Source organism: Dreissena polymorpha, chromosome 6 (assembly GCF_020536995.1).
Source record: "Dreissena polymorpha isolate Duluth1 chromosome 6, UMN_Dpol_1.0, whole genome shotgun sequence".
NCBI classification, from domain to species: Eukaryota; Metazoa; Mollusca; class Bivalvia; order Myida; family Dreissenidae; genus Dreissena; species Dreissena polymorpha.
Genome location: NC_068360.1, coordinates 108,238,208 through 108,261,548, shown reverse-complemented (window position 1 = coordinate 108,261,548; position 23,341 = coordinate 108,238,208). Strand labels below are relative to the sequence as shown.

General features: G+C 36.5%; 1 protein-coding gene across 1 annotated transcript; it reads right to left on the bottom strand.

Annotated features, from left to right (window-relative positions):
- Window positions 1–282: 282 nt before the first annotated feature.
- Window positions 283–12,600, bottom strand: LOC127835983 (polypeptide N-acetylgalactosaminyltransferase 10-like). Its single transcript, XM_052362401.1, has 11 exons — window positions 12,556–12,600; window positions 7,572–7,663; window positions 6,729–6,899; window positions 6,206–6,379; window positions 3,523–3,726; window positions 2,958–3,075; window positions 2,301–2,486; window positions 1,773–1,907; window positions 1,053–1,196; window positions 636–773; window positions 283–453 (listed from the first exon to the last, which is right to left on the bottom strand). The coding sequence occupies exons 1-11, from the start codon at window positions 12,598–12,600 to the stop codon at window positions 283–285; spliced, it is 1,578 nt and encodes a 525-aa protein (XP_052218361.1).
- Between the last annotated feature and the right edge of the window lie 10,741 nt (window positions 12,601–23,341).

Genomic DNA, 23,341 nt, shown 5'->3' with positions numbered 1-23,341 from the left:
ACGAACCAGTTCATGTTATTATTAGTTAAACACTAAACAAACCGAACTTAACCGTTTTAGTTTTGATATTACACAAACATATACAAACATCTATGTGAACAGGTAAAATCAAATGCTTTATATAATTGGGCACTAAATATTGAAGTTTTTTCTTCGATTGTCCCTGAATGGATTACTGATATGGGATAGTTCCGCCTTACGTGTACCATTATGTATTAAACAATAACCCACTGCTTTTGAGGATGTTTGCTGTTTGGAAGAATCAAACAACTTCCGTGGTTATCAAAGTGTGTGTTTGCTGCCTGGGACAGCCTTTTGGTTTCCAGCTGAATTATACACGTGGAACGTCCAGTGTTGTCGATGGCTTGTGACGTCACATTTGGACATGCGCAGACCACCTTCTTGAATTGTCTCTAAGCAAAGACCCGTTAAATCGTGTTTTAACAGTCCGGGCTGGATAAAAATAAGTTTTTAAATATAATTACTGCTTGAAAATGGCGTATAATTCATAAGAGAGTAAAACTTTACATATTTTATACTTTTTACAAGTATAAAGGTCATAAAAAGTGGATTGGATACATTAAAAGTTAAACAGCAATGAACGACATAACAATATGACAAGCGGGTCATATTACCCCGTCGTGTGTCCAGGTTTCCTTGTCGCCTTCATAGCAACCGACCATGGTGGCCATATTGTCAACGGAGACCGAACCCTTGACCACAATACACTGCAGCAGCGACCGGAATCGCCTGTCACGTGTAAGCGCGAACGTCTGCAAATAAAAGTTATATGCAAGTGTAATGGATATTGATTATTTACCGGTATGTATTGTGGAACACTTTCTATATCTTATGTTTGACAAATACTGTGCCCTTTACGCCACATTTTTTCCACATCGACACATCACCACTTGCGGAAGCCTTTGCAATCCTAATACGGACGAAGTCAGTTGCAATGATATGGAGCAGAAATAGGTGATATTTAGTACAAGGGAAGTTACTGTTGGAATATATGTGACACAGCCATACAGAGTATTTCGCCATATTCGCACCTGTTTCGTGGCGGTTTCACGCGTTGCCTCATCTGGTGATGGTAGTTTGTGTACACATGGTTTGGCCACCACGGATTCGGCAACGGAAAACAGGTACCCGTTGTTGTCAAGACAACGATGCTGGTCGTCTGCCACGTTCTCTACCTGGAGTTCACCAAAACCTTCTTGATAATTAAGGATTAAGAAAGAATACACATGTATAATTGATTAATAAAATAATAACCCGATACGTCACGATATACTAAATTAATGATTTAACAGGACAAAACAGTTTACAGACAAAGATACAAAGGCGGAGCAACGTATATGTTTGTCGTCAAACACGCAAACAATTTGTTTCGATAATAGTCTGTGACGGAAGAGAATTTAAGCAACTATCTGATACATATAAACGTTAAATATGACGGTTATCTAACTACATTGTAAATCAAAAAGGGGAGAAAGGAATGAAGTCGGGTTCAACCCTTCTTACGATTTTGTTTTTATAGTTTGTGTCATGAATGTGTGTAGTCCTACTTGTTTTTAGATGTTGTGTTGTGGTTTTTTACATTTTCGTTTCAAACTAGAATATGGCTTCATTTTATGTGTATACAGTTGTGAATTATATTCGTATAAATGACTTTTTAAGAGAACTCAGACACATAGAAATACTTGGTACTCAAAGTGTATTTAACACATGATAAAGTAGAAGTGTTTTCCCATTCACTCCGATGTACATACGTATCCCCATGCAGTGGTATACTCCTTGTAGACAAGCAGTTCCGGCCACACGTTGTCCAGGAACCACCGAAAGGGACGGCACTGCAGCCTCGCCTTCAGCGCCAGCCGCTCAGTCAGGTCGCCGGCGTCCGCGATCTATGAACCACGTGGTGTCGGGATGTGATGGATTACGTGAAAGGGATTTTATGCGCGATTTTAGCATTAACATTATCAACACGAAGGAAATATAATATTGTTCACTAAAAACGGTTTTTAGATAATATTAGCCGTGTTGTACGAAAGTTGGACTTGGAATCTATGCCACAGTCGCGTAGTCTGGTCACGATCAACAATAACAGCTCTAAAGTCACACACCGTTCCGTGGTCTCATTAGCGGACAAGGTAGCTCCTGACCAGACTTCGCGAATGCAGTTACGTTTTTCAAATATGGCATTGGACCCACTTTGCATGACACAACTCATGTAGAATATGTTCAATATATTTTGTATTTGATTGGGGTAAATAAAATTGTTTTAATCAGACACGCACCTTGATCTCCGGGTTAGCCTCATACACGTACTCCTTGTACCCGTCCATCCAGACTTCGACTGCACGCTTGTAGTTTTTGTTCTCCGTCGCCTGCCTCCCTTGTGGGAAATGGTACGGCTGGGTGCGTGCGATGTGGCCCACTCGGGAGCATGGCACGTGCAGCATGCGACCGCCGCATAACCACACCTGGCATATTGTATTGTAAACGTTTTTTTTTACTTCATTTGACGATGGAAAAAAACTTTTATATTGCAAATGGCTATCACTACCAATGCCATAGTCTTCAAACAATTCATTTCGCAGTAAACAAAAGAGTCGTACACTTTTTTCTTTATCTTTTAAAAGTCTTTGCCAATGTTGGATTAGCCTCATCCTCTTCGTTATCGTCAAAGTCAAAGATAACATCATCTCGCCTATCTTAAGTTTCATCAACATTCTGATCAACATCATCACCGTCATCATAACCATCGTTATCATCATCACCATCATCATCCATATCATATTAATCATAATGGTCATCATAATTATCATCACACTCATTATAAGAAGCAATGTCGACCTAACCCTTCGACAATACATCAGTTATATCCATGATGACCGAATTGACTTAATTTCCGATATCACATATTATCCTATTGAAGCCAATACATGCCGTACCCTCCATGGCAACTCGAGGTTCTCTCCTCCCCAGATCATCATGTCCGGGTCATAGGCCCCGATCTCCTTGAAGTACTGGACATCTATCACCGCCCCTGGGCCTACCATCACCACGCCCCTGGAAAACACGCGTTAGTTATCTACTTCATCACCATCATCACCACAACCACAATTTCCATCACCATGCATACGTCCTAAACCACTTAGCCTCTTGAGGTATGGAGAACCGCCATCGGACCAAAAGTAAAAACTCCCTGTAAAAACTAGCAAGGTTTAGACTTCATTGTCATCATCATATCCGCTTCCGTTGCCCTAACAATCATCTTCATCAATGCATCAATATACATGTATTACACCAGTTAATTAAGGTAGATAGCATCTCCCCACCGCCACAGAAACCACAATTACTAAACCATTTGGACATATCAGACACCATCAGTGACAGATGCGCCATAACCACCATTACCACAACGACCACCATTATCAATCTCCATCGCATTCATTGCCTTTATCATTTATAAAAGAAATCCTTACTATTATAATTATTATACATCTAAAAACTCACGGAAGTGTGTCGGCCTCGGTCTTGCCTCGCAGATGATCAGCTCGAAAGTAGGTCTCGAAGAATGTCATCGTCCAGTCGAAGCCATAGCGGGTCTTGTAGCCGTTGGTATATTCATACGCCAGCGAATCCCTTTTAATATAGTCCAACTGCGTCATTGCAACAGTTTTCCGGTCCTTACGGATTTCCGCCAGTAGGGGGGGCAACCTTGAAATGAACAAATACAAAATGTAGTTGCTATATACGCAGAAGTTGAACAATAAAATGAAAACATGCGGGAATCGTGATATTATTAGGTTTTAAGTATATCTGTTTTAAGTGTATCCTACTGTTTCAATTGTATTATTTTTATTTTTATACATATAATTTTACTTTTTTGCGCTACAGCTCTAGTGGGTACCATGCCTACGTATCCCAGTTGTGTTTTTGTTTTCTTTGTGATAAAAAAAACGTTGGTTTATGGATCGATTCCCATCACTGCCATTACCTTTCTATCTCAAATTATTTAATTTCCGCGTATATTTAGTTTAACAACAAAAACAGGCGTTGTCACTGTCCGACACGAAAGCAAACAAGGATAGGATTTGATCTTCATAAGATGGCTCTTTTGCTAATAAATACTAAAAATCAATAAATAACTACTGCATTCTAACGATTTTGCTAGATATTCTTTCAAATATTAGCTCAGCAGATTAAGTCTTTATATCAAGAAATCGTATAGCCACCAAAATAATCAAATTTGAGTGGATATTTACATAGTTATGATCATTAATACTGTTTGGCGGCCATCTTGGCGGCCATTTTAGACGCCATTTTGGATTTGTGTGTACTATTGTAAACTTAAACAATGTCTGATGATCTTTATGTGTTCTTTGCCCCTTGAAACCAAGGTATAGACAACACATTCATCAAATCGATGTATCGAATACAAATTAATGTTTGCTTATTTATTTATGTAAGGATACAATGGAACAATTATTGGAATTTATTAATTGCAGCAAATGTTATTGGCATTTATTTCAAAATTGTTAGCTGTGTTAAAATAAACTTAGAGCAAATAATTGTATTTATTGTATTGATTAAAAAAATTGTTAATCTCGTATGCATACATATGTTTTGAAAATTCAAAAACATATTCGATATTTGCTCATCTCCACTATAGAAATGGTATGACCATTTATGTTAACTTAACACCTTTTTCACAACGGTTGATTTTGTTGTTATGTTTTTTTTTTTTGTTTTTTTTTTTGGTTTTTTCTTCACAAAATACGGAAATATGGATGTCTTATCATGTTGACATATTAGTTGTAAATATATGTGTTTAGACGATGTTCTATGTGCAAGTCTTGAATAAAAAAGTCTGTCTGTCTGTCTGTCATCAAATTGGATTGTATAGTTACATAGTTATGATCATTAATAGGTAATTGGCGGCCATCTTGGCGGCCATCTTGGCGGCCATCTTGAAAAAAATAACTTTCCGGAGGTACGATTGTGGTAAACTTTTGATATGTGTTAAAAGACCTTCTACCCTATCTGGATTAGTTAAAATACCTTTTGTAGCAATTTTTTGGTGGATGCAGGTATTATTTTATATATTGACCGTACTAGTTCTTCTTGCTAAAAACAGAGTATTGGCGGCCATCTTGAACAAATGACGCCATTTGGATTTTTCAAGTGGCTAACATGCTTTTTGAAGAAAGGGGTACCTAAAGGTAATGTATGCCAAGTTTCATGCTTGCATCACTAAGTGAACGATTGTTTTAATAATCAGCGCAGCTATATTACGATTTTAAATATTTTTAAAGATCACTCCTAGTTGTTTATTTTTTATATTGCTTAAGAAAACCGCAACGAGGTTATAGCCATTTATCTAACACACTAGCATACAGACTTTTGCATCGAATCTCAGACGAGATCAATATGCAGGAAATATTTGCAAATAGGTCCACCGCTATTGTCATCTGCAGGTACCTGACGAACTCATTACTGATGAATTAATTTGTTGACAAATTTATACTGTAAAATGTAAAGTTCTCGTTTTTTCCTCTTTAGAATGGTATAATTTATATAGTTTTCAAACGATAAAGAAGTTCGAAAAAGTTTCTTAAACTTCTTTACTAAAAATATCGGAAAACATCTGTAATGGTATGATTTTTTATATGGGAGAAAGCGCACTATTTATTTATAGTTAAAGTCTGCATAAGAAAAAAAACAGCCATGTCAAATAACACCAAAATATTGTGGAGAGAGTTACGTTTTTTACTCTTAACGTCCTCTTACAACCCACTATCAACACTTGTTGTTTTAAGTTAAAGCTCTATCCTTACTGCCATATGGAGCTAGGCAAAGTACAAAACGACAAACAAAGGGCAATAACTCAGAAAATATACATACATAAAAATTAACTTTGCACTTCGTCTCAAAGCCTACTTCCATAATTATAAAATAAGGCATCATCGGAATCCCGTAAACAAGACGTGGCGTTTGACGCATGGACGAGAAAAGAACGGACAGAAGGGACATAGTGACTTCGGGATCATACAAACATAATGTGTATGGTATAGTCATATTGAAACAGTAGTTTGTTTAGTAAAATATTAGTTCTAAATGCGTTTGCTCCGTGATCGTAGCAATTCTAGTTTTTTTTTTGTAAAACACTTAACTGCACTTGCATCCAACAACATACCATCCCTCGTTGACCTCCATGTGGCTATCAAAGAACGTCACCGTATCTGACGTTACCAGTTTGAATCCCACGAGTCGCGCGCGCACGAGACCAGACCTCACGTGCAGTCGCCGAAGCGTGACGAGATTTCCCGGGAAATGCTTCTCAAGATCCTCTTGAAAATGAGCTTGTAGGCTAGCTGGATATCGCACAGATATTTAGTACAGGATCGTCCGTTAAAATGCAATTACGTATTTACTTTTATTCATAACACGTAAAAAAACGCGAATATAAACGGTGCATTCGAAATCAATAAAATCGGCAATTAATAACTATATATTGTTATCTTATGACGCAATTTCCATATTATGTAAAGTTAGCGTTGTACTTATTTTCAAGTTAATCATTCGCAACGGCATTACTAGGAGTCATTAATTCACGCCCAACAAAACGAACTCTATATAGAAATACAATGTATTATCGATACCATACCATACCATCGATATCATTTAGTTGCATTTATAAACAAATAACTGGGAAAAACTCACGTAGATTGCTGTTGTCATCGATGAGTATTATTTGCTTGAGCAGATGCGGAGGTGACCGGTTCACCAGGCTGTATACTGTACGTAAGATCACCGACGGCCACTCGTTGTGAAACGGTATCACCACGCTTATCGTCGGCAGATCTGTCGGGTAGGAGAGACTCGAGCAACTGACATACACATGTATTCATTTTACTATGTTGAGGATACAGATAATGACCTATTATTATAATAAATGACCAAGGTTGGCAGGCGTTCTCGTTTTCTACCGGGTAATCAGGATATGCAAATTAAAAAAGTACATGTATATCAAAGCGGTCTCTCGATATCGCTTGATTAAGTTCTTTATAAATTATCTCGTTCTCACTTTATTGAGTGGAAACCATTATTCTCTTATAACGTAACAGTGACTTAGACATTGATTCCATCCTTCATACATAAACTGCAAAGTGAGTTTTAACTATTTAAATACGTTCAATTGTGGAAAATTGTATGCGTCTTACTAAATATTATGTCTCACCATAATTCAATGTGGTGGCATAGAGACGTGCAGTATGTATTTGTTTATTTTATTTATGTATTTTTTGTGTTTGTTTGGTGTGTTTGTGTTTTGTTGTTGTTGTTGTTGTGTATTTGTTTGGGTTTATGGTTAAGATCCATGTAGATTAAAATAGCCATAATTTAAAAAAATCATCATGTAACTATGTTACTTAACTATTTATAGGTTGCATTTGGGATGGATGTTGTTATCGTTTAAGATTTTTTTATGAAGTGCTTTGATTTAAATATAACGTTTAATATATGTATTATAAATTGTATTACCCTGAAGGCCGAACACTTACCCTAAAGGTCGCGAGTCGGGAACCGGCCTGTTAACCGGAAGGAGATCGCTAAGAAGAACATTGATCCCGCTTTGAGTGTACAGTTCGTCGATCTGCGGATAGGCAGGGTTTTTTAGAATCTCCTGGATTCGAGAATCCGTCAAATTGGATAAAACTGTGTCTTTTAAAATCTCATAAAATGGCGAATGTGTGTTAAGATCATAAAATATAGATTTTGTATTTCTCTTGAACGTTGATGAGTTTGAAAACACACGGCCGCTTCCACTGTTTTTCCGACTCCGGTATTTTAATTTTACGTGTTTGAGGGCTATGTACGTGACGTATAACGTGACGCACGCTACTAGCGTAATGCTTAAAGGGGCCTTTTCACAGATTTTGGCATTTTTTAACTTATTCATTAAATGCTTTATATCGATAAATTTAAACATTGGATCGTAAAAGCTCCAGTAAAAAATCAAGAATAAAATTAAAAAAAGGAAAAGAACATTGCCCGGACCAGGTTTCGAACCAGTGACCCCTGGAGTCCTGCCAGAGTCCTGAAGTAAAAACGCTTTAGCCTACTGAGCTATTCCACCGAGTACACATGCTGAACGTATTTTATACCTTATATAAGCAATCTTCGTAGTTTCACAAAATTTAACGACAAAAACAGAACTCTCCAAATTATTCAATCGTTTCGCGTTGCAACGCTTTATAATTTTTAGGTTTTAAAATCGTCAAAAGATGCATATAATGGCTCTATTAGACCATGGTAAATGTTCTGTATTACTGTTTCCTCACAAATATCATAACTAAAACGAAAATTTGCGAATCTGAAACAACTTTTTTCAATTTTGTCAATTTACCAAAGCGTGAAAAGATCCCTTTAAAGCGTAGCGCTTCCAAATCTTCATATTTCGTCACAAAGCACGAAGCTTGCGGAAGAATCTGGCAACCCGCTGAAACAATATTAAACATAAAAATATGAAATATACTTCCACGAATTCTCTTTTCCGACCATGTATGAATGACAATAAGTGTTGTTTGTAAATAAATATTGATTTTTTTCTTTGAACACACCAGATTGATGCTAAAAAATAACAAAAAGAAAACTAATAAATGTATGTCACGTAATCATATATTGTTCGTGGAGAACATACAGTAACAAAAAAGTTCATTTCCCCTCATTTAATAGTGTGTAACTAATCGTTCAATTTCACGTCATGCGCATATTGCCATAATAACGTGACTCGCATTAACTGCATTTTTTAGATTGCGAAAAGGGCATGTCCGTCTCTTTCCTTTAATGTCAATTTATCCGTATAACAACGTGGAATGAAATACTCAACAACAACGTTATATGTGAATTCCAGTCCAACAAAATATCTAATAAATTCATATTTTCAAATATATAAATACAGTCTGACAAGTACATGATTGGATCTTTCTCGATCTGTTCACCTCAAAATTTAAGCGAAGAGTGTTAGTTCTACACAAAACATCTCGTTTTATATCGAATTACACATAAACATAAAATAATAATATTTCTTAATAAGATATTATTGTAACCATCGTACTCACACAAGAAATAATAGCTAGCAAAGCGATCAAACGCTTCATTGAAAATTATTAAACATATAATACTTGAATTTAGGAAATTATTAATACGCTTTTGGTCGCTTTGCTAGCTATTATTTCTTGTGATAGAACCGTCTATTCATATTTTACTTAATAACCGTGTAAATTCAGTTTTTTAAACCTTAGCATATTATTAAACAATCTACTTCAGAAGGTTTAATATTGAGTATAAACACGTCCATTTGCACCCACAAACACCCACAACAGTTTGAGTATAATCTACAGAGCCAAAACAAACAGGTTTCTTAAAATTTCGTCAGCTGCAGTGTGTGTTGGAAAAAGTCATTTAACAATTTTAAAGTATGTAACTTTTTCAGTCGTATATATCAATAACAGCAAAATTTATACCTCGTTTAAACACTATATACCTCCATTTCCATGTACAACATCAACCTTAATCTCTTCAAAAGTAGTCAATCACACATTGTTATACTTAACAAAAGGATTAAAAGTTCGTCACCTATAGTGTGCGTTGGTTTATGTCAATAAATAAACCGTATAATAGTGTATGACCTTTTTTATTCAGACATATCAATAATAGCAAACTCTAACTTATTTTCAAAAATATCATTCCATTGCATTTTCACAGGATAACAACATTACACCATTAACCTAAATCTCATCAAATGGAATCACACATTTATGTACAACACACAAGGATTGCCAAAGTCAAATGTTTTCTAATAAACAACTGCAGTTGTGAGCCTCGCACATTTTGGAATATTTTGCAAAGTTAAAAAGTCTTTATCATCCTCGAACAATTTGAAGAAAATGAAAAAAAACAGCATTTTGTTAACATGTAAAATACACATAATTTTTTTTTCAAAACGACTGATTTTGATACGAATAGAATAATATCGTTAATATTTACAAAGGCCTAGAATAAACTAGGTCTTTGATATTTATCAGCTTACATTTTGCATGAAATATGTTTAACTTAAAAGTCCTAAACCCGTTCTAAGTATTGTAACAACGACATTTATCCCATGTTGCAGACAAAGTGTGAGCGTACCAATTAATAATCAAAGCGCTGTAGGCGCTGAAGGCCTGGGGCTAGATTTAGTGTGACGTAAAATGCATTTAGGATGTATTGTCCGAATATTCTCTTGGTCCGAATTAATACGGTTTGACCCTAGCGGTTGAGTGAAGAAGTCCAGAGACTGTAAGAAAATACAATATTTGTGTTTATACTACAGTGTACATAGACGATGGAGGACGACACGATACTGGTGGCGGAAATGATAACCTTTTGTTTAACTCTACAGAACTGGAAGTGGTTCGTCTACATAGGCGGTGAAGATATACAACAACAACAACAACATGGCCGCAAAAAACTGTTATTGTTGGCGTCAAATAAATCACGTTCAATAGCCTAAAATAGCTTTCTTTTACATAAGGTCAAGTCTCACTATGATGCAGGGGCTCTACCGGGATGAACAGGGGACGACCGAGAACAACCGGGGCTCTACCGGGAAAGTATCAAAATGTTTAATACCTCCGGGATGAAACGGGAGTCACCGGGAAGGACCGGCAACGACCGGTGCGGCACCGGCATCTACTGAGACGGCACCGGGAACAACCCGGACGACACCGTAGATCGGCCGGGGCTCATACAGACCCCGGAAGAGCTACGGCAATGTCCCGGTTGTCGCCGGTGTTGCCCCGGTGGAGCCCCATAGAATGCCGACAGAGTCCCGGTATAGCTACAGTACATCGGTAAACCGGCGCTCTGCCGGGACGCCACCGGCCTTCAGCGAGGCTCCGCCAGGGTACTACCGGCGACGACCGGGGTTAACCGTGGCGTTGCCGTAGCTCTGTCGGAGTCTGATGCCGGTATGGCCCCGGTGAATGCCGGTGGTGTTACGGTAAACCGGGGCTCGGTCGGGAAGCTGCCGGCTTTCACCGGGACTCCACCTCGGCATTACCGGCGACAACAGAAGCTCTGCCGGGGCTTCACCGCGATAAACCGTAGCTATTCCAGTGTTGACCGGACTCTGCCGGGATCTTGACCGGCTTTAACTGGGCGGCACCGGAAAAAAAGTGTGACCGCGTTAAAACATTTCTACGAATCATCCCGGTTCTCGCCGGTCGACCAGCGTTAGCAAACCGGGATGGACCGGTGCTCTACCGGCAATCGTGAGACTTGGGCTATAAATAACAGATCAGAAAATCACTCACACTTCATTTTTTATGTGTATACACAAGAAAATCCACATACCCTGATACAGAACGGTGTACAGATTGTGTACTTTGTCTCACGTAGAACGTTTCGCGCTCGATTTGCGCGCTCGATCAGCGAAGTGAAATACCATATCCGGTTACTTCGTCTATTTCCGAGAATGATCGTGAATATTGTTGTCTTTTTCTGGAATGTCTTGTTAACACAAAATAAAATTACAATATTTTAAAATATGTTTATAAATACCAAATATAATGTCTTCAAAAATGTCTCAGACAAAAATTATTCTTACTGTCTCCATAAACACTCGCTTCTTTTCGGCCTAGACCGTCAAGCGAGGAACTTATTCTCGCATGACTACTGTATGTAAACAATAAAAACTATGTCGTAGCAAATGCTTAGCTATTTTGCTTCAATGATATTTTGTTACACTTTTTACGAGATTGTTATATAGTGATGTTCTGTATTTACAAGGCGGGTTATTGAGATCTGCGAAGAACTTTTTTTATTGTGTATGAATTAAGTGGTAAATCGGACTTTTGGGAATTTGGTTTTTGGCAGCCAGCCAATTCGGATAGGCTCAGAAATTGATATCATTACTATGACCTTAGGGCTACGCCCCAGGCCAAAAAGCGCGACAATTCTAATCTTGCTATAAAGGAATAACTCTGGCTATTATCACAACTAAGATTGTTCTTTAGTATTGCGTCATTGTATTTTCAAACACTGTAAGAATGTTAATTGTCAATATGGATTTATAGATAAAATATTTTACGAATTATGCAAGTGTTCTTTTAAATGGAAAACAAACTTAAGGGTTGTTGCGCCAGTTGCATATATCTGTGATATTTTAACAATATCGACGGTATTATGCTTTTATTCTGATATTCTGATGTTTAACTACATGTTTAAGGTACATTCCGGAATATTGTGTCTATTCAGTCGTTATATGTTAAATGGGATTCATTTCAAAAGATGTTGTATATTGTTCCATCGGTTCCGTTGTATTAACGATATGAAAATTACAAAACAACATAGAAAACACTGAGATATCGTTCTTTTACACGAACACATTATTGTATCTGATCTCATCTTGGCATGTTGTCTCGTCGGCCGCACACCAGCTTTTTGAAGGCCCATCTGATTGGCATCTGCATCGAGGTATAGGCGCCATTTATTTTAAGTCACCCTCTCTTTATCTTCCCTCCGCACTGCCAGCTTGGAAAATGCCATGTCGTATTAGATGCTGGCTTGAAAAAAGTTGCAGTCTATCCGTCGCCAACGTCTCGCAAGGATGTCTTCTTCAAGGAGCTGCTGTTTTTATCATCCACATCAATCTTCGATGGTCATCTGGTCTGAATAGAGAATCTGAAGGATCTTCCTGAGGCAGGTGTTGATGACGTTCTGGATTTTCTTCGTGCAAGGGACGGTGGTTATCCAGATGGAATGATGCCGGTTTGCGTTTCAGAAATTAGCGGGTTTTTCGCAGAGTATGGTAGCTAGCCGTACGCCCAACCCTGGTAGGAATGTCGGCATTGTACTTGTAAATCTAGTGGTTATTTAATTGTAATGGTATATTGTTTGTGTCATTTTGGTAGCCTGTATAATGCCGACAACAATGATATATATTCAAAAGTTGGCAATTAAAGTAACATAAATACTCAAAATCAACGAATATTTCGCAAAATATTTCGTTAAGTAAAGTTAGGCCATAAAAAATCAGTGTTCCTTAAAGCAATAGCAAAAAAATCGCTAAATAAGTTATGGTAACATAGAATTAACGAGATACAAAATGCTCGTTTTGTGTGGCACAATGTATTCAATTCTAATTTCCCGCAACGATATCTTTTCATACGACACACGAACACTAACTTGGTACAGGAGCATGTATTCAATATATTGTTCCGCAAAAAAAGAGCATTTTTTATCTTGTTAAATCTATGTAACCAGACCACATCATGTAGCGTTGACATTTTGGCTATTGCTATAAGGAACATTGCTTGGTAATGTGTTAACTTTATTTTTCGAAATATTGTACGAACATTTGCGTTGATTTTGAGGGTTAACGTGCTTTTCATTAATGAAATTTTCCATTTTAAGCGGGTGCAATGTGTTGTTATTTTTGTATAATATGATTTGTGGGTAGTTGTAATGTCGAATGTTATTCCCAAAATAATTCGGCGACCTATATTTTTTAATCTTGTTTTTTTTTGTGGGAACATACCGAGAACTACATTTGGCAATATTATATAATAACAACTTTTTCACTCGCATTTGGCTGATATAGTCTGATTTGTATTTGTTTAAATTATCGGTCGTATAAAACTCGTGGTACGCCATAATCCTTTATATAAATAAAATAACGAAACAGAATTCACTTTGATTAAAAATCGTAATTTCGACACCCCTTAGATAATTATCATAGTCGTCATCATTATCATCGTCGGTTCGGCAAGCATCGTCTTAATTTTATTCTGAGACTCACCTCATTTACTACAAAACGATGCGGCAGTATCTAATTGTTCTTTATATAACGATCATGATTATGATGACCATAGAAATAATGACGTTTATGAAAGAATGGTGGTGTTTTTGATGATGGCAATTAACATGATATTGGGGTGGTGTTTAGTAGTAGTTGTTGTTGTTGTTATTGTTGTTCTTGTTGTTGTTGTTGTTGATGATGATGATGATGATGATGATGATGATGATGATGATGATGATGATGATGATGATGATGATTTTGATGATGATGATGATGATGATGATGATGATGATGATGATGATGATGATGATGATGATGATGATGATGATGATGATGATGATGATGATGACGACGATGTTGATGACGATGATGGTGATGATAATGATGATGATGATGATGATGATTGCCATAGACAAGCTTTTGATTATTTTTTTTATTCTTATAAAGCTTCTCCATAAAACCTAGGGAAAACATCACATAAAGTAAAAGTATATTGTCTTATATTTGGAATATTCTGTTTCAAATTTAAAACACCAATAAAATTTACTATCGGAAAATATCGGTGTTAGATATTTAAAGAGCAATAAGATATAAAGATGTTATTTAAATGAAATGTGTGTGGCAGATTATTTTCCTTTTTTATCCAATACTGAATTATTGGATTTTTATTTTAACCTGACACATCGTAGTTGTTTCCCTGTTTTAATAATAATAGCACATTCTATTTGTTTATATCTATTTATATTTTTTCCAAACGTTTCAAATATTATTTATCCATTAATTTCATAGAAAGAAATGACTCGTTAACAGCGTGGTAAACCGCCTTTATATACCATCACTGTCTCCGCTACAATTGGTGTATCAAAACAGCAACAAAACAGTAACACTGAATATACTCCGCTACTTATTAAGACGTAATATAGGCGGGAAAATACATTCTCCGCCAAAACTTAATAATTACTATTTGATACATTAATATACTCCGCCGTAACAAAAGGCAAATGCACGTGGAAAACATGTAAGGATAACAAAAATCGTGAAAAACGTTGTTCTTACAAAGCAATAACACAACAGAAACGTAAACAAAATAAACAAAACGGCAATACAGTAATAATTCTCGTGTTCTTCACGACAATGTGTGGATAGAAAACTGCGTCTTTAAAAAGTACTAACATACCATAGTTTTCAATCTTAAACAACACACAAAAACATTAAAGTACATAAAACGCCATGCCAGTACATGTACAAATGATCGATGCAATGTCAGTACATGTACAAATGATCGATGCAATGCCAGTACATGTACAAATGATCGATGCAATGTCAGTACATGTACAAATGATCGATGCAATGCCAGTACATGTACAAATGATCGATGCAATATCATAACATGTACAAATGATCGATGCAATGCCATTACATGTTCATTTGATCGATGCAATATCAGTACATGTACAAATGATCGATGCAATGCCAGTAATTGTACAAATGATCGATGCAATATCAGTACATGTACAAATGATCGATACAATGCCAGTACATGAACAAATGATCGATGCAATATCAGTACATGTACAAATGATCGATGCAATGCCAGTACATATACAAATGATCGATGCAATATCAGTACATGTACAAATGATCGATGCAATGCCAGTACATGTACAAATGATCGATGCAATGCCAGTACATGTACAAATGATCGATGCAATATCACTACATGTACAAATGATCGATGCAATGCAAGTACATGTACAAATGATCGATGCAATGTCAGTACATGTACAAATGATCGATGCAATGCAAGTACATGTACAAATGATCGATGCAATGCCAGTACATGTACAAATGATCGATGCAATGCCAGTACATGTACAAATGATCGATGCAATGCCAGTACATGTACAAATGATCGATGCAATGCCAGTACATGTACAAATGATCGATGCAATATCATTGATGTGTAGGCTGAGCCTATAATTTTTTTACATACTAATACGTAAAATGAAATTAAGGTTTACACATATGTAGTACATATTTCCCGATAGTCGTTTATTCTGCAAACTCTTGCCTAAAAAAGTGTTTATTCATTATGAACCACACAAACATCAATAAAAATTGTAATGTATACATGAATCTGTAATACGATATAGAACAAACATTCCTTGCGGTTGACAAGCAAAAAAAAACTGATTAAAATAGCCTTTTTATAATTTGAGTAACGTTAATTTCCACTTAAACACCGATTATCTTTTTTAAATAATATATAACTGGTTTACAATACCTTATATATAATTCATTCGTTTTAATATTTGATATATTTTAAATAAAAACGCAAAGATAGAAATGATGATCTATGAAACATGTTAACATATATAACATTTTATGCACACATAAAAAGTGTTATGGCATTGTTCGTCTTTTATTACTTGTGTGTAACCCAAAACGTAAATTGTTTCTATTTTTATTGTCCAATCATATCGGGTTATAGGATCACGTGAGCTCTTTCTAACAATAAAATTGATCCTGGCCATACTCGTTTTGGAATCCTTACTACGCAGTTGCATCTTTATTATTGTCATAAATTTCGACACCCGCCACCACCCCTTCTCCGCCATATGTTTTTACATGTACATTTATATTTCTATACGATTGTGTTATTCTATACCATTATATACTGTATCATCATATTTCTGTTTATATGCATAATATGCTTGTTTTTACGGGCGTGTTTGTTCCGCCCATTATGTCAGTATAGGAAATAACATGATATATTTTCATCTATGTTATGGCATTTTACAATAAATGCCCATTTTCGATCAATCATATTGTGTTTGTTCTTTCCTATGACATACGAGTCCGTCCGGTCTAAGACCTTTTCATTATTATAAAGGACAATACATAAAAATATGTTGTGCTATTTAATTTCCCTCGAAAGTCTTATTTGCATGTTAATATGAAGTATATTTGAAAGTGGAATAAATGTGTAAATAAATTAACAACATTTGTCTAATGAATAACTATAATAAGCGAACTTTGATTTAACCAAACACAGCGCAATATGAAGCCAGTATCCAGTTAACTTAAAAACAGCTTACAAATGAACACATTTAAGCAAAACTTCAAATCCCTTACGGCTCCCCTTTGTGGCGTGTTTGTTCCGCCCATTATGTCAGTATAGGAAATAACATGATATATTTTCATCTATGTTATGGCATTTTACAATAAATGCCCATTTTCGATCAATCATATTGTGTTTGTTCTTTCCTATGACATACGAGTCCGTCCGGTCTAAGACCTTTTCATTATTATAAAGGACAATACATAAATAACATTTTATGCACACATAAAAAGTTTTATGGCATTGTTCGTCTTTTATTACTTGTGTGTAACCCAAAACGTAAATTGTTTCTATTTTTATTGTCCAATCATATCGGGTTATAGGATCACGTGAGCTCTTTCTACCAATAAAAATTGATCCTGGCCATACTCGTTTTGGAATCCTTACTACGCAGTTGCATCTTTATTATTGTCATAAATTTCGACACCCGCCACCACCCCTTCTCCGCCATATGTTTTTACATGTACAGTTATATTTCTATACGATTGTGTTATTCTATACCATTATATACTGTATCATCATATTTCTGTTTATATGCATAATATGCTTGTTTTTACGGGCGTGTTTGTTCCGCCCATTATGTCAGTATAGGAAATAACATGATATATTTTCATCTATGTTATGGCATTTTACAATAAATGCCCATTTTCGATCAATCATATTGTGTTTGTTCTTTCCTATGACACACGAGTCCGTCCGGTCTAAGACCTTTTCATTATTGTAAAGGACAATACATAAAAATATGTTGTGCTATTTAATTTCCCTCGAAAGTCTTATTTGCATGTTAATATGAAGTATATTTGAAAATGGAATAAATGTGTCAATAAATTAACAACATTTGTCTAATGAATAACTATAATAAGCGAACTTTGATTTAACCAAACACAGCGCAATATGAAGCCAGTATCCAGTTAACTTAAAAACAGCTTACAAATGAACACATTTAAGCAAAACTTCAAATCACCATTATCATATAAAAACGTACTCAAAATTGTTCTGAATACTTTTGATTTTATTCTTTTAAGAATGTTCTAAAGAAGATACGAATTACGCTTACCAGAGTAAATTAGACGTTTCCGGGCGGTTAAAGTTGATCAAGATCCATAATAGCAGTCCTGTCGACTTGCAATGGCTTTTCACCCGAGTTTACGGTTAGACGGTTGTCCGTTGCTGATATTCGGAAGTCTTCCGTAATATTCGTTGACAAAAAAATAAATAATGAGCTTTACTGAATCTTGCTGGAACATCTTGCACATCTTGTATAGTTAATGTTGTCCGATCTGTTGATGGACACATGTGGAAATTTACGCCATAGTCTGAAGTAGTTTTTGGACTCGTGCGCTGAATCTAATGAAAAGAGTATAGAATAACACATGTTGAAATTAGTTAAGAACTGCATCGAATGTATCGTCTTAAAAAGCAGAATTGCAATTAAATGAGCTGCTTTGAATATTCGATTTAAAACGACAGATGTCGACACGAACTAAATTGAAAAAGGATCAGGCGACGCAAAATGTTTCATGAGGTATATACGAGTGTAACATATTTATTGTTCATCTAGTAAGCTACTGTAGACACGGTATATAGCCATTTCGTAACATGTAAGCATTAAAGATGTTCCAGAACATGTCAAATATTAAAAGCATCCGAATAAATACTGAGCATATTATGTCAGTAGGTTCAAGTAAAAATTGTGATAAGGATGACCAGAAATGTATTTAACCCAAATGACCTTATTATTTGTATAGTGTGTATTGCAATCACTAGCTGAAATGCAAACCGACAAATATTTAACCTTTGGCGTCATTCAAAACAAACAAATTGCACAGGCGATCGTGTATTTCTAAGTTGATGCGGTCAACTGAGGGTGCATTAATATGTGATGACAAGGAATTTGTATTGAAACGTACTTCACTTTGGTGTTGTCTTGTGCTGAGGGCGTGGGGAAACCGTAGGCAGCCCCACTTGTTCGGTATGGTGACCACCAACCAAACGTATATGCGGCGAGAATGGATATTGCAACCGGGTCATTGATGGGAGAAGAGCCAGTATAAACTATTGAACTAAAGGGAAAATCATGCACGTGGGGACGTGGGGACGTTTTTAAATATTTAACATCAGCGTTTGGTTGTTTTATTGATTCTTATAAGCATTATAGTAAGTCTAATTTGTAACATGTTTTGTAACGATTAATTGTTTATTAAGAACATAAAACATATGCATTTAAAACATCTTACTTAGTTTGTTATTAGTTAGCAACAAGGTATTCATCTAAAGGCTCCTATAATATAAATTGAATAAATTTGAACAGCAAGAACAATCCCATTCCTATTCGACTGGATGTAGGAATATTGGAAAATAAAGTGTCATCCCAAATTAGCCTGTGAAATCCTCACTAGCTAATCAGGAATGGCACTTGCCGCTAAGCTTGTTTTTCTTTAAAAAAATCTTTCAACGAAAGAATACCGTTAAAGGACATTGCCGTCCTTGATAAGAATGTGAATCATGCAATTATTATATTGGACACACCTTACGCACATGCATTACGTTCGATGAGTCACGCAATTGTGATTCTGGACACACTATACGCACATGCATTACGTCCGGTGAGTCATGCAACTATTATATTGGATACACCTTACGCACATGCATTACCTGTGAGTCATGCAATTATTATATTGGAAACACCTTACGCAAATGCATTTCGTCCGGTGAGTCATGCAATTATTATATTGGACACACCTTACGCACATGAATTACGTACGGTGAGTCATGCTTTTAGTATATTGGACACACCAAGTACGCACATGCTTATATAGGAAACACCTTACGCACATGCACCACGTCCGGTGAGTAATGCAATTATTATATTGGACACACATTACGCACATGCATTACGTCCGGTGAGTCGTGTAATTATTATATTGGACACACCTTACGCACATGCATTACGTCCGGTGAGTCGTGTAATTATTATATTGGACACACCTTACGCACATGCATTACGTCTTGTGAGTCATGCAATTATTAAATTGGACACACCTTACGCACATGCATTTCGGCCTGTGAGTCATTCAATTATTATATTGGGCACCCCTTACGCACATGCAGTACGGCCTATGAGTAATGCAATTATTATATTGGACACATCTTACGCACGTGCATTACGTCCGGTGATTCACGCAATTATTATATGGGACACACACTACGCACATGCATTATGGCCTATGAGTTATGCAAGTATTATAGATGACACACCTAACACACATGCATTACGTCCGGTTTATTGGATATACCTTACGCACATGCATTACGTCCGGTTTATTAGGCACACCTTACATACAAGCAGTACGTCCGATTTATTTGACATACCGTACGCGCATGCATTACGTCTGGTTTATTGGACATACCTTTCGCACATGCATTACGTCCGATTTATTGGGCACACCTTACGCACATGCATTACGTCCAGTTTATTTGACACACCTTACGAACATGCATTACGTCCGGTTTATTTGACACACCTTACGCACATGTATTACGTCCGGTTTATTTGACACACCTTACGCACATGCATTACGTCCGGTTTATTGGGCACACCTTACATACAAGCAGTACGTCCGATTTATTTGACATACCGTACGCACATGCATTACGTCTGGTTTATTGGACACACCTTACGGACATGCATTACGTCCGGTTTATTTGACACACCTTACGCACATGTATAACGTCCGGTTTATTTGACACACCTTACGCACATGCATTACGTCTGGTTTATTGGACACACCTTACGCACATGCATTACGTCTGGTTTATTTGACACACCTTACGCACATGCAGTACGTCCAGTTTATTTGACACACCTTACGCACATGCATTACGTCTGGTTTATTGGACACACCTTACGCACATGCATTACGTCCGGTTTATTTGACACACCTTACGCACATGCAGTACGTCCAGTTTATTTGACACACCTTACGCACATGTATTACGTCCGGTTTATTGGACACACCTTACGCCCATGTATTGCGTCCGGTTTTTGGACACACCTTACGCACATGCATAACGTCCGGTTTATTGGACACACATTACGCAGTTGCATTGCGACCGGTTTTCCCAGAGCGCAGTTCAAATATTATATCCATGTATCTGTATGTGTACGTGTCCTTGACGCTAATAGAATCGATTATTAATTAACGCTTTTTGACGATGCTGGAACACGTCAAAGGTATGATAACCATAAAAAAAAATCTTCACAATGGCGATCTATGTAAAAGATCGAGCCAGTCCGATTGAGATAACTCGATTTTTCTAATCGAAATACCTCGACCTCGTTGATTTTCATTGATAACATTCTCCTAGCAGAGTTGTCGTTCGTGTTTCAACATTCAACAATGGCCGCCTCCATGAGAGTCTCTCGTCAAAACTTTCTTACCGCATTAATTGGCTTGTTTCGCTATTTAGAAGCTGTCATTTATATATATGAATTTTTTATTCACTAAATCTCCGCTAATGACAACAATGGATGGAATTCGAAGGATATATTCGATGTGAATGGATCACTTTCTACAACAATGGCTTCGCCCATGAGAGACTTGATAACACTCGTGTCAAACTTTCTTACAGCTTATATCGGCTTGTTTCGCTATTAATTAATGCAACAATAAATGAAATTCGAAAGATATATTGAATGTGAATGAAGCACTTTCTGGATCTCGACAGCTTGACAAGGCAAAACTGGCATACTGATTATACTGGTATTTTTAGTTATCAATTTAAGTCACATTTTGCTTTATAAATTTTGTTCGAGCATTTTGCGACTTATTGAATTGCTATGATACCCGCTATCAACATGTCATATGGGATTTGTATATCACCAAGCTGTCCTGAAACTCAACATTGATTACAAACTCTTTACTCAAATTACTGATTTGTAAAAATTCTTTCTTCTTTCTATTTAAGTAGTTGATATCATTATAGTCCAAATAATTGGACGTAATTTACCGTTTAGTCAATGTATATCAACCTCATATTTATAGGAGTAGATATTATGTTAAAAGGGGCCTTTTTCACAGATTTTGACATGTTTTAAAGTTACTCATTAAATGCTTTATATTGATAAATGTAAACATTGGATCTTAAAAGCTTCAGTTAAAAATCCAGAATAAAATTCTTTACAAAAAAAGTAGTCCGCCGCAGGGCTCGAACCAGTGACCCCCTTAGTCCTGGAGTAAAAACGCATTAGCCTGCTCGACTATTCTGCCAAGTGTAAACGGTTGACGTATTTTATACCTAATATAAGCAATCTTCGTAGTTTCACACAATTAAGCAACAACAACATCACTCCAAATTATTCAATCGTTTCGCGTTGCAACGCTTTATAATTTTTAAATCGTTAAAAGATGCATATAATGGCTATATTAGATCATGGTAAATGTTCAGTAATACTGTTTCCTAAAAATAACATAATGAAAACGAAAATTTGCGAATCCGATACAACTTTTTTCAATTTGTCAATTTACCAAAACCTGAAAAGATCCCTTTAAAGTTAAATGAACTGTATCCCAGTAAAAGAGACATTAAGGCGATTGTGGCCAGTTTAGATCCAGTTGAGCCTGCAGTTGCTTGAAAGTTGTTTGCTTAAGAGCGGCACAATGACAAATAGTTTAATTGGATACTGATTAGACTGCCCTTTTCCTGTGACCTGGCTAATTAAATTCAGAAGCCTGGTAACAGTTTAACGTTAATGTTACCAATGTGTCAGACCAGGGCCTGGATTTTAAAATCTAGGGCATGCATGGTCAGAAGATTTCATTTAAGATTATACATTTTTTCAAACAAATACAAATGCATACAAATATAAATAGTAAAATGCACTAAGTCAGAAGGCATTTGATTTCGGCTGGTTCCTTGGCACACCAGGTGTTTCGGTTGCAATAGTTTGATGGACTCACTACTTGGATGTGTAGTTACATTATTTACAGTATATTAAACAGTATATAGTGTAATATTATGTCACCCTTCGAAGAAGAGAGGGTATATTGCTTTGCACATGTCGGTCCGTATGTCCGTCCACCAGAAGGTGTCCGGATGATAACTCAAGAATGCTAATGCCTATAATCATGAAACTTCATAGGTTCATTGATCATGACTCGCAGATGAACCCTATTGATTTTCAGATCACTAGGTCAGAGGTCAAGGTCATGGTGACCCGAAATAGTAAAATGGTTTCCGGGTGATGACTCAAGAACGCTTATGCCTAGGATCATACAACTTCATAGATACATTGATCATGACTCGCAGATGACCCCTTTTTAGGTCACTAGGCCAAAGGTCAAGGTCACGGTGACCCGAAATAGTTA